A 13,638-nucleotide genomic window follows, 5' to 3' on the forward strand; every position below is an offset into this window, starting at 1 on the left:
CCACCCCCGCCCCGCCTCCGGCCGCGGCCCCTTCCTCCCGCAGCTGGTGCTTTAGGGCCGTGGAGCAGCGTGTCGCCGTCTCTATGGCCCCGGGATCCGAGCGCAAAGGTGAGAGCGGCAGAGTGCGGGCGGTGGTGGTGCCTGGGCTGGGGGGCAGGAGCCAGGCCTTCTCCACGTCCATTCCAACCCTCCACGTTGGGCCAGGCCTTTCTCACCGCTAAGTCCCCCGGTCCCGCATAAAGGCTCTGAGGGGCGCGGGCCAGGCCTTGGGCCGCGCTGGGTGCAGACCCGCCACCGCGGAGTCGGGGACCGGAGCGGGGCGGGGGCCCGCGTGGCGAACAGTGTTCTCCGTGATCTGGGTCACGTCTCCTGGCGTCCGGCGGGATAGAAGGAGAGCTTGTCCTCGACCTGCAGCAGTGGAGACTGAGGTTAGACCTGAGGAAAGGATTGAACCGGAGAGGAGATGGTGGAGAAAGGAGATAGCGTGGGAGGGGCTCTCAGACCCGGAGAGACCACCACCCTACTGGGCAGAGGGAGAAATCGCTTACACTAAGCAGATGGACATCTGGGATGAAGGTCAAGAGCCTGCTGATCCTACGTTGATCTTGTTTGGGGGGGTGGTCTCCCTTTCAGTAACCTCTGCCCTAGGACCTGCCTAGTGGGAAGGTGATCAGAGTTCAGGGGGCTGGCCCTTGGGAGGAACCCAAACTGTGGTGGAGCTGGGGGATAGAGTGTGGGGCGTGGACTGGAGACCTTGAAGCCTTGTTACCACTAATGGGGGGGGGGCTGCTCCGCCCCCCCCATTTAGCCCCGCCCTCTCTCTAACAGGTTAAGTGGGGGCTAAGAGCTTAGGCCCAACTTCCATATCTAGAACTGCAGTATACATGGAAGTAGAAGAGTGCTAAATTACACGTTCCATTCCATCTTTCCTTGGCTAAAACTAGGGTCCTTCTGCCTGAGTTAGGCGCCTCTCCCTCCCTGGCAGAGTGGCCTTGACCCATGCACCCATCCCATTTCAATATCTGAAGTCAGAAACCTCTACCATCACACACACACACACACTTGGAATCTGGCCTTAGAATTGGGACATTCGGGAAGGGAGGCGGGGTTCTGCTCTGCATCTCACGCTCAGCGAACACTGTCAGCCTCCAAGCCTGCAGTGAGAATTGGACCCCTGTATGTACATATTACTGTCTCTGAGTAGATGTAATTGTGTGTTTGAGGACTGTGTGAACACACATGTACTTGACCTTTCTGTGAACATGACAGTGCTTGACCCACTGTATCAATGAGTCTGTGTGCATATTCATCCACATACATGTGTATGTGCAGCACCCTCCTATGAATAGGTGTACTATCCTTCATATGCACATGTGAGTTTGTAGCCCTCCTTGTCAACCTCTGAGGCTGTGTGACCTGCCCAATGAATGGGCATGTGACTACAACCTTACATGTGAATATGTATAAACACATGTGGCAGGCCCTTTATGTGAACACGTGTGCACCAACCTCCCTATGAATGTGCGTGTTCATGACTCTCCTGGGAGTGCATGTGTTCACAGCCCTCCTGTGAATATGCGTGTATGTGCTCCCGTGTGCATGCACACCACCCTCCTGTGGACACATGACTCTTGTATAAACCTGTGTAAGTGTGCCATGTACCACACTCTGAGTGGTTCCTCTCACCTGGGGTGTGTCCCTGCTGCCCAATCCTAGCGACTGATCCCTCCTAGCCATAGGGCTCCCCACTCCTGCACTAAGCAAATAGAAGGCTCCAAAGGTAAACAGGTGTGCCTCCACAGTGAGGGGTGGAGCATGGGCAGTTTGCCTGGGGCCTCCTGCAGCCCCAGCCACTAAACCAGTAGTTGATGCCCTTTCTGTGGTCCAGGGACCTTCTTTCTACTCATACTCCATTCTCCTGCTCTGGGCTCTGCCCACTATAGTGGTGACCTTTACCTCTTGAATAAATGCCCCAAATTCCTGTTCTCCCTCTGGCCAGCTCCTAGTCCCTTCCCTCTCTTCAAGGCCACTTAGTTAATATTTGACCTGGAATGGAGGGGAGAGGACAGTGACCCCTCTGGCCTTGTCTGTGGGCACCGGATGAGATTGGGTGGGTCAGGCTTCTTCTACACCTAGCCCGGATCAGGAAGCTTTCAGGAGCCACCTCAGAGGTCAGGACTGTTACAGGGCTCAACGGAGGCCTGCCTCCTACCCCCCCCCCCCCGCCCCCATCCCTTGCTGGTTGGCTTGAGGGAGGGTCCAGGTGTGGAAATAGCGTCCAAGATAATGCCAGGGGAGGTGGCCAAGAGCTCAGGGATCCCATCATTCACCTTCTCCATGTTGTTCATGTCTCAATTAACTGGACTTGCACACTACAGCCTCCTGCACAGACATTATACCCCTGCAGCCAGGGGGGCCCAGATACCCCACCCCCCAATGCCTGTGAGTGCCTGTTTGCACGTAGGGGCACATGTAGATGCCTAGCCAGAGGGTGCAGTACAGACTCGAATGGGCAGGGCAGAGATGTGCACCCCCTCAGAGAAGAATGCTGAGGAGGAGAAGTGTCTAATTAAAGAGAAATTCCAGAGGGAGCTCTCAGGCCAGGGAAAAGAAAAAACAAAGGAAAACAGGACAAAATAAACAAAGGCCCATTAAACATCTCTGCCCAGGCCTTCCTGCATAAGGCACCCCCGCAGGCAGCAAGGGCAGCTGCTGTGCAGCTGGGTCTCATTGTTGTGGAGAGAAGGCGGGTGTCCTCCCTGAGAACCTGACTCCACCAAGATGGAGGCCTAGCTAAGAGTCTGTCTTGGTCAGAGGAGGGCTATTACCTTGGGTTTGGGTTGCAGGGATTCTAGGGTCATGTAAAGAGGATGAATTCCACCCAACTTTCTACATGAGAATGACTGTGAGTTGATCCTGATATGGGAGCTCGGTGGGTGCTGGGCCTCCTCCCTTCAGTACCCCCTGAAGTCTGGAAGTAATACTATCTACCTTCCACCCACACACAGATCAAAGGGCTTTTTTTCCTGTTTTTCCTTCAGAAACCAGACTTCAGAGAACCGGGACAGCAGGGGCAGGGTCACCCTATCAGTGACCTACAAACCCTGTATGACCCCACAAATCCCTCTCACCATGGAGTTTCTGTTTGATGCAGACAGACAGCATGTGATCCATCCTTCCCTCTGACCTCTTATCTGGGATTCCATGGCCACACAACCCTGTGATTCCATGTCCCCCCAATTCCAGGACCCTCCCTGGCCCCATGACTCCTGACCTTCCAAGTGACCTCCCTGGACCTTGACCCCTGTGACTATCCTTCCCTTCATCCCCTTGACTCTGGCCCTGGCTCCCCTTGAGGGTCTTGTTGGTCTGGGCCTCCCCAGGAAGATGTGGGGGAGGCTCTGGCCCCTCCTCCTGAGTTTCCTCACAGCAACTGCAGTCCCTGGACCCTCGCTGCGGAGACCATCCAGAGAACTAGATGCCACCCCACGGATGACCATCCCCTACGAAGGTAAGACATCCCCAACCTCAAGTGGAAGCAGGAACCAGGGCTGGGGGCGGGGGAGGCAGCCCCAGATCTGGGCTCACAGTTCCCACTCTCCCCAGAGCTCTCTGGGACCCGGCACTTCAAGGGCTCAGCCCAGAACTATTCAACACTGCTGCTGGAGGAGGCCTCAGCAAGGCTGCTGGTGGGAGCCCGAGGCGCCCTGTTCTCTCTCAATGCCCATGACATAGGAGATGGGGCTCACAAAGAGGTTAGCCCCTGGAACTTGGACCACCCAGGGGGTCTCCAGCTTCATCCAGCTCCCCAGGACCTCAGCTTTCTAGAAACCCTGCCAGCCTTCCACAGCCCCCTGGTCAGACAATGCTGCCCTTCCCAGCCCGGGTCTCCCTTACATCCACTGTTCCTCCTGAATCTTACCCCCACCCCAATTTCCCCAGTTCCCTGGGGTCCTATCACCTGGTCCCACAGGTAATGGGGAAAGGCAAGGGTATTGCGGTCATGGCATTAGCCTTTCTCCCCTTTCCCCTTCTCCAGATCCAATGGGAGGCCTCCCCAGAGATGCAAAGCAAATGTCACCAAAAAGGGAAAAACAATCAGGTATGTGTCCCAGATCCTTTCCTCCTTCTCCTATTTTGGGGATGTCAGGGTTGGTGGGAACACAGATAGAGAGGTAACCGTCAGCCAGTCAGTTGCAGCAACCACCATCAACATCGGAAAGTGCTACTAGAGTGGCAAGCCCCAGGCGCAGCACTGCTAATCCAAACATCTAGTGACCCATTAGCTTGGTCTGTGATGGCATCTTAATCTCCTTTGGGCTCCCCAATAATAATCATGATAACAATAAGTAATCTCTAGTAAGTGCTGACTTAGTTATTATAACCTAATTCTAAAATAACCCTATGAAATAGTATCATCCTCTATTTTTGATAGGAGAAAAATGAGGTTTTGGCCAAGGAATAGCCCAAGTACCCAGTATTCCATGGAGGGGTGTTGGTAAACTGTCAGCCCTTTCTAGCTAAAGAACAGGGTGTCTGCAGGGGTCCCACGTCCAGTTGTGTAACAGATCCATCCGGAGAGCTTTCTAAAAATACACATTCCCAAGGTCCACCGGCCCAGGGATTCTGATTCAGTGAGTCAGGGGTGGTGCTGGGACAGCTGTGTTTAAAGAGAGGCCTCTAGGAGCTTCCATCAAAGGATGCTTCTTGGGGCAGCGTGCGAAGCAATCGGGGCTGGTGAGGCAGGTGGAGCCCAGGTCAGGGAGGGCTGCAAATGCCCAGCTGGGGGTTTGGACTTTATTCTGTGACAATAGGAACCCTCACCATCTGATTAAACTTTAGAGACTCAAACTTTAATGTGTGGGTGACTCACCTCGGTATATTATAAATGCAGAGGCTAAATAGGTCTGGGAAGGGCCCGAGATTCTGCAATTCTAACAAGCTCCCAGATGAAGCTGACACTGCTGATCCCTGGACCACACTTTGGGTAGAGAGAGCATTTCCCAAAGCATGTTTTGAGGAGCATTAATTTTCAAAAGGGGTTTAATGGTCAGATAAGTTTGGGAAATGCTGCACACATTTCAATCCCACAATGCACAGCAACACCCTTAAGGCTCTGAGAAGTCCCCAGGAAAGGTAGGTTTACCTGCGGTTTCCAACTTAATCACAGAATTCCTCCCTCCTCTCCCCTTTATTAAATGTAAACATCTTGGGGAAACACGGCTATAATATAGGAATACCCATCCCTAGGCACTAGGTGGATTAAAATGGAGTGAGTCTGGAGGCAAGAGAGGCAGTGGGAGTTTGGGGATATCGTGTGTGAGTCAAAGGAGGGCGGCCTGAGCAGGCTGGTGGAGAGGAAGGATGGACGCCAAAGCACTGCACGCGGCGAGGGAGCGGGATAAGACGAAGAGGCCTGCATGGATTCAAACCCTGGGTAACAGGCAGGAGGAGGAATCATTAACAAGGCAAAGAAGTCAAGAGAGCAGCAGCTTATGGCACTTGATGGGCAGAGAAGGCCAGCGGGGCTCGAGTGGGGTGAATGAGGCCAGAGGAAGGGGCAGAGCCAGGAGCAAGTGGGACCCTATATTCAAGACTCTGGTGAGCCACGGAAGGGTTTTTTTAATACAGCAGTGACATGATCTGGTTTACATTTTTTTAAATATGCCTTGGAAAGTGGGTTGCAAGTGTGCTGATTGGTAGATTATCTCTGGAAGGAAACTTCAGACAATGGTAATAGCAGTCTCCTTTGAAGGCAACGGGGATAAAAAGGAGACTCTGTTTACAACATATCCCTTTGTACCTTTTGAACTGTACACTGTGCATATATTTGTCATTCATTGAATAAATAAGAATAAATATGAAGAATGGCGGAGGATTGGGAGAGCTGTCAGGTGATCACTGCAGTTCAGGGAAGAGGTGATGATGGTGATTTGGACTTGGGTGGGGGCAGTGGAGGGTAAGTGGGCCAAGTTAACAGACATAGGACAAAGACTTAATCAGAGCAGGACTGAATGTGGGGGTGAGGGGATGGGAAGCAGCAAGGATGACTCCTGGTTTCTGGACTGAGTAATAGGATGCACAGATGAAGAGAGGCGGGGAAGACTGGACCAACAGGTTTAAGAGGGAAGATGCAGGTTAGGGAGGACGGGATGAGCTTGCTTTCTGACCAGGTGAGTTGGATGTGTCTGTGGGATATCAGGTGGAGAGAGGGCTGGAGCCTGGGGATAGATTTGGTAGTGTCACCCCAAAGGGGGTGTGGGAGCTCCAGGATTGGGAGACATTGCTGATAAGGAGACGTGAGAGAAGCATTTTAGGGTGGTGAGGGTCTGGGAGCCCCTGAACTGGGGGTATACGAGATGCAGAAGCTGGCAGAGTGTATCAGGTAATCCAAGAGATAGAGGAGAGAAGAGGAGTCGTGCCATCAGGAGGCCAAGGACAGTGAGTTCCTGGGAATATTCTGTGATCTGGGCAGTTTCTCGAGAAGGCCCACTGGGATCTTGGAAAGAACTATGTGTCCTGTGGGTGGGGATAAGAGCCAGACTGCAAAACTGGACTACTGGAAGAGGCCTCTAAGGAGATCTGGAGTTCACAGGCACCCCTCCTTCCCCTCCCCCCATCCCACAGACTGAGTGTTTCAACCATGTGCGACTCCTCCAGCGCCTCAATGCCACCCACCTCTATGCATGCGGGACTCACGCCTTCCAGCCCCTCTGTGCAGCCATTGTGAGTATGCCTGCCCCAGCCCTAGTCGCTGGTCCCTGACACCAGACTGCTCTGACCTTGGGCCACAACCCCCGCCTGTCCTTGGAACCACTGACTTCTGGACCCTCCATTCTCGCAGGATGCCGAGGCCTTCACCTTGCCAAGCAGCTTCGAGGAGGGGAAGGAGAAGTGTCCTTATGACCCAGCCCGTGGCTTCACAGGTCTCATCATCGGTGAGCATGCCTGGCCTCTCATCCACAAGCATGCAGTCTATGGGACGTGGATGTCATGTGTGGTATGTGCCTTGTTGCATGTGACATGTCTCATGCTTGGCACATCCCTGTCCCAGATGGAGGCCTCTACACGGCCACACGGTATGAGTTCCGGAGCATTCCTGACATCCGCCGGAGCCGCCACCCACACTCCCTGAGGACTGAGGAAGCACCCATTCACTGGCTCAATGGTTAGGAGGATGAAGCACAGGATGGGGGGCAGGGGACTAGGTCTTCATCTTGACTCCCTTGGGCAGTTGACCATCCTATCCCCAAATCCCCAGGTGAGCCTGCCTACTCCTGTGTGTTATTGAGTGAGGGGTGGGGAGCAGGGGGAGAAAGCCCCAGCCTGGCTCAGAAGTCACCTGCACTGCCCCCACCCAGATGCTGAGTTTGTGTTCTCCGTCCTGGTGCGGGAGAGCAAGGCCAGTGTGGTGGGTGACGATGACAAGGTATACTACTTCTTCACGGAGCGTGCCGCTGAGGAGGGCTCTGGCAGCTTTGCTCAGAGCCGCAGCAGCCACCGTGTGGCCCGTGTGGCCCGTGTGTGCAAGGTGAGTAGGATTGAGGGTGGGACAAGGGTGGAGAGGCTGGACCGCTGACCCTGGCCCCTGACCCCATGCCCCTACCTCCCCAGGGTGACCTGGGAGGGAGGAAGATCCTGCAGAAGAAATGGACCTCCTTCTTAAAGGCGCGTCTCATCTGCCACATCCCACAGTATGAGACACTACGTGGTGTCTGCAGCCTGGACACTGATACCTCGGCCCGCACACACTTCTATGCGGCCTTCACGCTGACCACACAGTGGTCAGTGCAGGGACAGTGGGGAGGCAAGGAACTGGGGAGAGCATAGGGGCTGGAGCAGAGGGTGAGGATGAGGCAGGACCCATGGTTGGGAGGGCTGGCTGCAGAGAGAATTTCAGGCACATCCAGCTGGCCCGGGGCTAGAGGCCACAGTGGCCCACTGACCCTAAGGAGACCCTGTGAGCCTGGAGCTGGGGTTGGCCAGGGTAACAGTGGGCTCCAGGCTGGGCAGGTAGTGGGGGACAGGCTCCATCCACTCAGTGTGACTCAGCCCTCTCCCCTATGTCTTATCCCTAGGAAGACCCTGGAGGCCTCAGCCATCTGCCGCTATGACCTGACTGAGGTGCAGGCTGTCTTTGCAGGCCCCTACATGGAATACCAGGATGGGGCCCGGCGCTGGGGCCGCTATGAGGGCGGGGTGCCGGATCCCCGGCCTGGCTCGGTGAGTGCCCAGGTGTGGGGTAGTGCTGAGTAGACAGAAGCCCTGGGAGAGGTAGTAGGACCAATTGTGGGGAGCCCTGAGGTTCACCACCCCTGTTCCCCACCCCAGTGCATCACAGATTCACTGCGCAGCCGAGGCTACAACTCATCCCAGGACTTGCCGTCGCTGGTCCTGGACTTTGTGAAGTTGCACCCACTGATGGCTCGGCCCGTGGTGCCCACACGTGGACGGCCCCTGCTGCTCAAGCGCAGCGTGCGCTACACACACCTCACAGGGACACCTGTCACCACGCCTGCTGGACTCACCTATGACCTGCTCTTTCTGGGCACAGGTGCTTCTGACCCCTGGCTTAAGCCCCCTGGTGACTGCTGACCTGTCCTTAGTCCCTATTGACCTCTAGCCCCCTGGATGACCCTTGATTCACAAAACCCTGGTGACCACTGATGTTGATTCTTCAATGAACATTCACTACTGGCCCCTAGTGACCACTGGCTCTTGGTGACTGTTGACTCCTTGCACCAACCAGTGAACTCTGACCTCAGTCACAATGCTTCTAAACCCAGTAATTCCTGTCATGACAAGCCCAGAGTTCCCAATGTCCAATGCCCACTACTACTGGCTGGTCCCTGTCCCTGACCGTATGACTCCCAAGCTGGTCCCATTAGGCTACTGCAGAGGCCCAAGAGCAAGTTCCATTGCTGGGGTCTGACCCTCTGCCCTTTCCATACTAGCTGATGGCTGGATCCACAAGGCTGTGGTCCTAGGCTCTGGGATGCACATTATTGAAGAGACACAAGTGTTCAAGGAACCCCAGTCTGTGGAGAATCTGGTCATCTCTCCGATGCAGGTAGCCCCTGACTCACGACCTTCAATATGGTCTTGCCGGAATAGGGGGAGGGAGTTGGGGAGGCTGGGCAGTGGCTATGTGTGAGTGTGTAAGTAGGGGTAGGGGTGGGGGTGTTGCTGACTAGCTGTCCTCTCTGACTCCCAGCATAGCCTCTATGTGGGGGCTGCTAGTGGTGTCATCCAGCTACCACTCTCCAGCTGTTCCCGCTACCGCTCTTGTTACGACTGCATCCTGGCCCGGGACCCCTACTGCGGCTGGGACCCCAGCACCCATGCTTGCATGGAGGCCACCACCATAGCCAACAGGTCCCAGGGTAGCTGGTGGGAGGTGGTAGGGGGTGTGAGGGTCCCATGTGCCCAGGGGATCAGGGCCTGAAGGGAGGAGGAAGACCCGCCAGCTGTCGGGGGAGTGGCTGCCAGTAGTTGGCATCAGCCCTGTTGACCCTTCCACTGGGGAAACTGAAGCCCGGTTCCTCTTGTTCATGAGTCCTGACCTTCTGTCTCCAGGACAGCACTGATACAGGACATAGAGAGAGGAAACCGAGGCTGCGAGGGCAACAGGGACACAGGTAAGTAACATTCATGGATGTGTGAGGGTTTGGCTGCATAACTTGTCTTCGTTTTCTGTCATTTGTTTGCACATGTATCTGAATGGCTATATGTGTGCGCTTTCAGAGTCTGGCACAGAGTAAGTGCTCAACAAACATTGGTTGCCCAACAGAATTATAAATAAGGAAACAGGCTCAAGATGTGAAGTTTCTAGCCTGGAGCTTAATACCAAGTTGGAGGTGGGATCTAGCAATCACATAATCACACAATTAATTATAATTATTTCCATTGGTTTTTGTTACAAAAGGAATAATTATAACTATGACAAGGGTTTGAAGGATAATGGGTACTACCCCAAGGAAGATCAGATGACTGCATTGATATCTGAGAGAAGAGCAGAAGTTAATAATCATAGCTAATATGTACACGTACTATGTGTCAGGCACTGATCAGACACTCACATGCACTATCTCATTCATTCTCATGGCATTCCCATGAGAGGTGCCATTACCATCATCCCCATAAGGGGTAACCTCTCTGAGGCACGGGTAGAATAAGTAAACTGCCCCAAGTTAATCAGCTGTTAAGCAGCAGGATCAGAATTCGAATCTGCCTCCATACAGTCGGACTGGAGTTTGTGTTTTTGATCACTGCTATGTTCTCTCCCTCCAAGTTAACCAGGCAAGTGGGGGGAGGGGCATGGGGCGAGGGATGGCAACAAGCAGAGGGAACAGCGGGTGGAGCAAGCGTGGTGTGCTTGAGCAACAAGAGGCTGGAGAAGTGGGCAGGGCCCATGCTAAGGCAGGGGAGTGGCATGATCAGCTGGGTGTTTGTAAAAGGTCGCCCCACTGCTACATGGAGAATGGATTAGATGGGGACCAGAGTGGGCCAGCAGATGGGGAAGGAGAGAAGTGAACAGGTCTGAGATCGATTCCAGAAGCAGAATCTTGGTGAAGGTTAGATACAAAGATGAGGGGGAGAGGGAGGCAAGGGAGACTCCCAGGTTTTGACTTAAGCATCTGAGTAGCTGGTGGTGACATTAATGGTGATGACAATTCAAAGAAAAGAACTGATGTAGTCTGAGAGGGAGGCTTTGGCCTTAGTTCCTGGGACATGTTCAAGAGACCTCATGTCGAGGCCCAGCATGTAGAAGACAATTCTGATGCTCAGGAGAGAGCTCTGTGCTGGAGGCAGAGATTAGGCATCATTGGCAGATGGTGGAATTGAAACTACAGGCAAGGGCCAGCGTGAACCTCCCGTGACAGCAGAAGTGCAGAGCTTAGCCAGGTGTCCCAATTCTGTGCTTGGTGCTGGGGACATAACAGTGAAACGCCTGGCTTGCCATCTCCAGTGCCCTCCCTGGGATAGGCAGGCATTGTGTGCTCCTCCTGTCCTCCCCTCCCTCCAGGGCCACCACCACCAATGAAGACCCGCTCTGTGCTCCGGGGTGATGATGTCCTCCTTCCCTGTGACCAGCCATCCAACCTGGCCCGGGCCTCGTGGCTGCTCAACGGGAGCATGGGCCTGAGCGACGGGCAGGATGGGTACCGTGTAGGTGTGGACGGGCTGCTGGTGACAGACACACAGCCTGAGCACAGTGGCAACTATGGCTGCTACGCTGAAGAGAATGGCCTCCGCACCCTGCTGGCCTCCTACAGCCTCACAGTACGGCCAGCCACTCCTGCCCCGGCTCCACAAGCCCCTGCCATGCCTGGGGCACAACTGGCACCTGATGTGAGGCTGCTATATGTGCTAGCCATTGCTGCACTTGGTGGCCTCTGCTTCATCTTGGCTTCCTCCCTCCTCTATGTAGCCTGTCTTCGGGGAGGCAGACGAGGGCACCGACGGAAATACTCACTGGGTCGGGCTGGCAGGGCAGGGGGCTCTGCTGTGCAGCTACAGACAGTCTCAGGCCAGTGTCCTGGAGAGGAAGATGAGGGTGACGATGGGGAGGGGCCTGGGGGCCTGGAGAGCGGCTGTCTCCAGATCATCCCTGGGGAGGGAGCCCCAGCCCCACCACCTCCGCCACCCCCACCGCCACCGGCTGAGCTGACCAATGGGCTGGTGGCACTGCCCAGCCGACTGCGCAGGATGAATGGCAGTAGCTACGTGCTCCTGAGGCAGAGCAATAACGGAATGCCAGCGGGGCCCTGCTCCTTCGCCGAGGAGCTCAGCCGCATCCTGGAGAAGAGGAAACACACGCAGCTCGTAGAGCACCTGGATGAGAGCTCTGTCTGAGCCCAGCCTCCCAGGACAAATGCTCTTTCAAGCCAGCCTGTCTACCCCAGGCTGGGCTGCTGCCCCCGCCAACAGAGCCCCCCAACTCCAAGCCCTTCTCCCAACTTTTTCATGTCCCTGTAGGGCTGGCCAGAGTCAGGCCCAGCCAAAGCCCCTCCTCAGTCTCCACAGACCCATCTGTGAGCAGCCCAGGCCAACCGGTGCTCCTCCGAGGTAGGTGGTCCCTCAGGTTCTGCAGCCCCAGTTCCTGTCCCCGTAACCTAAGCACTTGGGAGAGGACCCCATCCTCCTGTCCGGTTTGTCTGCTCAAACCCTTCCTCTTTCTCCCAGGCAGGACTCTGCAGGTCCAGATGGCCTCAATGTCACCACCCTCTGCATGGCCCTATGTGCCGGATGGTCCTCATACCAGACCTGTCAGCCACCAGAGCCCTCTGAGCCCTGCGCACATTCACATGTGCACATGGAAGAATGTCTATCAGCTGGGCTGCAGGGCCTCTACCCCCACCTTCTGGTACATTCTTGTGTTTCATCTCTTCTTCTGGACTTTGGGTGCCCTCCCAGTTGCCACATCCCATCCTATCTAGTCCTCTCACCTAGTCCCAGCCCCATGTGGTGACCTCTTTGGCTAGAGCTTAGGAACAGGCCAGCCTGGGGAGGTAAGACCATCATTCCCCTCTTCTCCCTTAATGTGCTGCCCTTATGAGTCATCCCCCCATCCCCCTGGTCACTCTTGAGAGTGACAGGAGCAGAGTTCCAGGCATGTCCCTTCCTCTCATACATGTTCTTACATTTCCACTCACATGCACCTTCTGAGCCTCCCCTTGCTGCCTCGGACCTATGTCTGTCGGATTTGGTCCATGGACATTTCAGAGGGAGAGCCCTCTCCCGTCTAGCTGTCCTTGAAGACACTTCCCTAGGACGGGTGACTGACACTGCACTCTATGAGCCAGCTTCCCTTTTGGGGACCAAGCATTTGCCACCCCTCGACCAGAGCAGGGGGAGGAGATCTACTGTCTCACCTGGCACATGAAGCCCGTTCTTGGAACTATGCAAAGGGCAGAGGCTGGGATGCTTGGCTCCCACCCCTGTCCTACCTCACCGGGGCACTTTCAGAGTCCAGGGGCCTCTGAAGTCTCCAGGCCCATATGGGACAATCAAATCCTGACTGAGCTCCCCGATTCCCCTTGGGTGAGGATGACTGTTATTTTTGTAGCTGAGAACGTGGAATCCCACGGATTTTTACTGCCCTCCACCCATCCTCTCCACCTCCACCCACAATGAATGTATTTATTGTGAGAACAGCTACATTTCTTTAGGAATGCCCCCACTCACCACCCAGGTGGGTGGAGCAGGCATGTGACAGAGTGGGGAGCCTGGGCCCAGCTCCTCCACCCCCTGTTGGTTAATAAACAGTCTTTCCCCACAGTTATGAGTGGTCTGCTTGATCTAAATTGGCCGTCCCCGAATCACCAGGGGGCAGGCTTCTGAGCCTATGGTGAAGGTGCTGCAGGGTTGACTCTGCTCCCCATACAAACCATTTGCAGAGGAAATTGGGGTCCTCAGCCACTACCCTGGCTGCCCTGGGTAGGTACAGAGGACTCTCATTTTTCACTGACTTTGGTGATAAGGGCACAACAAACAAAAGTACAACGGTTCAAGAATTCATACAAAGGTTTCTAGGTTTCTACACCCTGGCTCGTCTCATCATTCCACCCCACCCGGAGTCAGGCCTAGGCCTAGATTAATCATATGGCCTTTGATATTTACCATCCTGAAGGGTTA

At 54.9% G+C, this 13,638-nt stretch overlaps 1 protein-coding gene across 5 annotated transcripts; it reads left to right on the top strand.

Annotated features, from left to right (window-relative positions):
* Positions 1 to 10: 10 nt before the first annotated feature.
* On the top strand, positions 11 to 13,274 carry SEMA4G (semaphorin 4G). Of its 5 annotated transcripts, XM_019636340.1 has the most exons (17): positions 19 to 108; positions 2,847 to 2,905; positions 3,042 to 3,511; positions 3,607 to 3,755; positions 4,040 to 4,102; positions 6,628 to 6,726; positions 6,845 to 6,938; positions 7,055 to 7,168; positions 7,362 to 7,531; positions 7,615 to 7,784; positions 8,079 to 8,223; positions 8,332 to 8,554; positions 8,955 to 9,070; positions 9,215 to 9,375; positions 9,577 to 9,638; positions 11,027 to 12,069; positions 12,187 to 13,274. In XM_019636340.1, the coding sequence occupies exons 3-16, from the start codon at positions 3,388 to 3,390 to the stop codon at positions 11,854 to 11,856; spliced, it is 2,520 nt and encodes an 839-aa protein (XP_019491885.1). In that variant the 5' UTR covers positions 19 to 108; positions 2,847 to 2,905; positions 3,042 to 3,387; the 3' UTR covers positions 11,857 to 12,069; positions 12,187 to 13,274. The 5 variants fall into 5 exon arrangements, with proteins under 5 accessions (XP_019491884.1, XP_019491887.1, XP_019491888.1 ...); XM_019636339.1 differs by lacking the exon at positions 2,847 to 2,905 and having other exon boundaries at positions 11 to 108; XM_019636342.1 differs by lacking the exon at positions 2,847 to 2,905 and having other exon boundaries at positions 11 to 108; positions 12,191 to 13,274.
* The last annotated feature ends 364 nt before the right edge of the window (positions 13,275 to 13,638 follow it).

Source organism: Hipposideros armiger, unplaced genomic scaffold (genome assembly GCF_001890085.2).
Source record: "Hipposideros armiger isolate ML-2016 unplaced genomic scaffold, ASM189008v1 scaffold_28, whole genome shotgun sequence".
Classification (NCBI taxonomy): domain Eukaryota; kingdom Metazoa; phylum Chordata; class Mammalia; order Chiroptera; family Hipposideridae; genus Hipposideros; species Hipposideros armiger.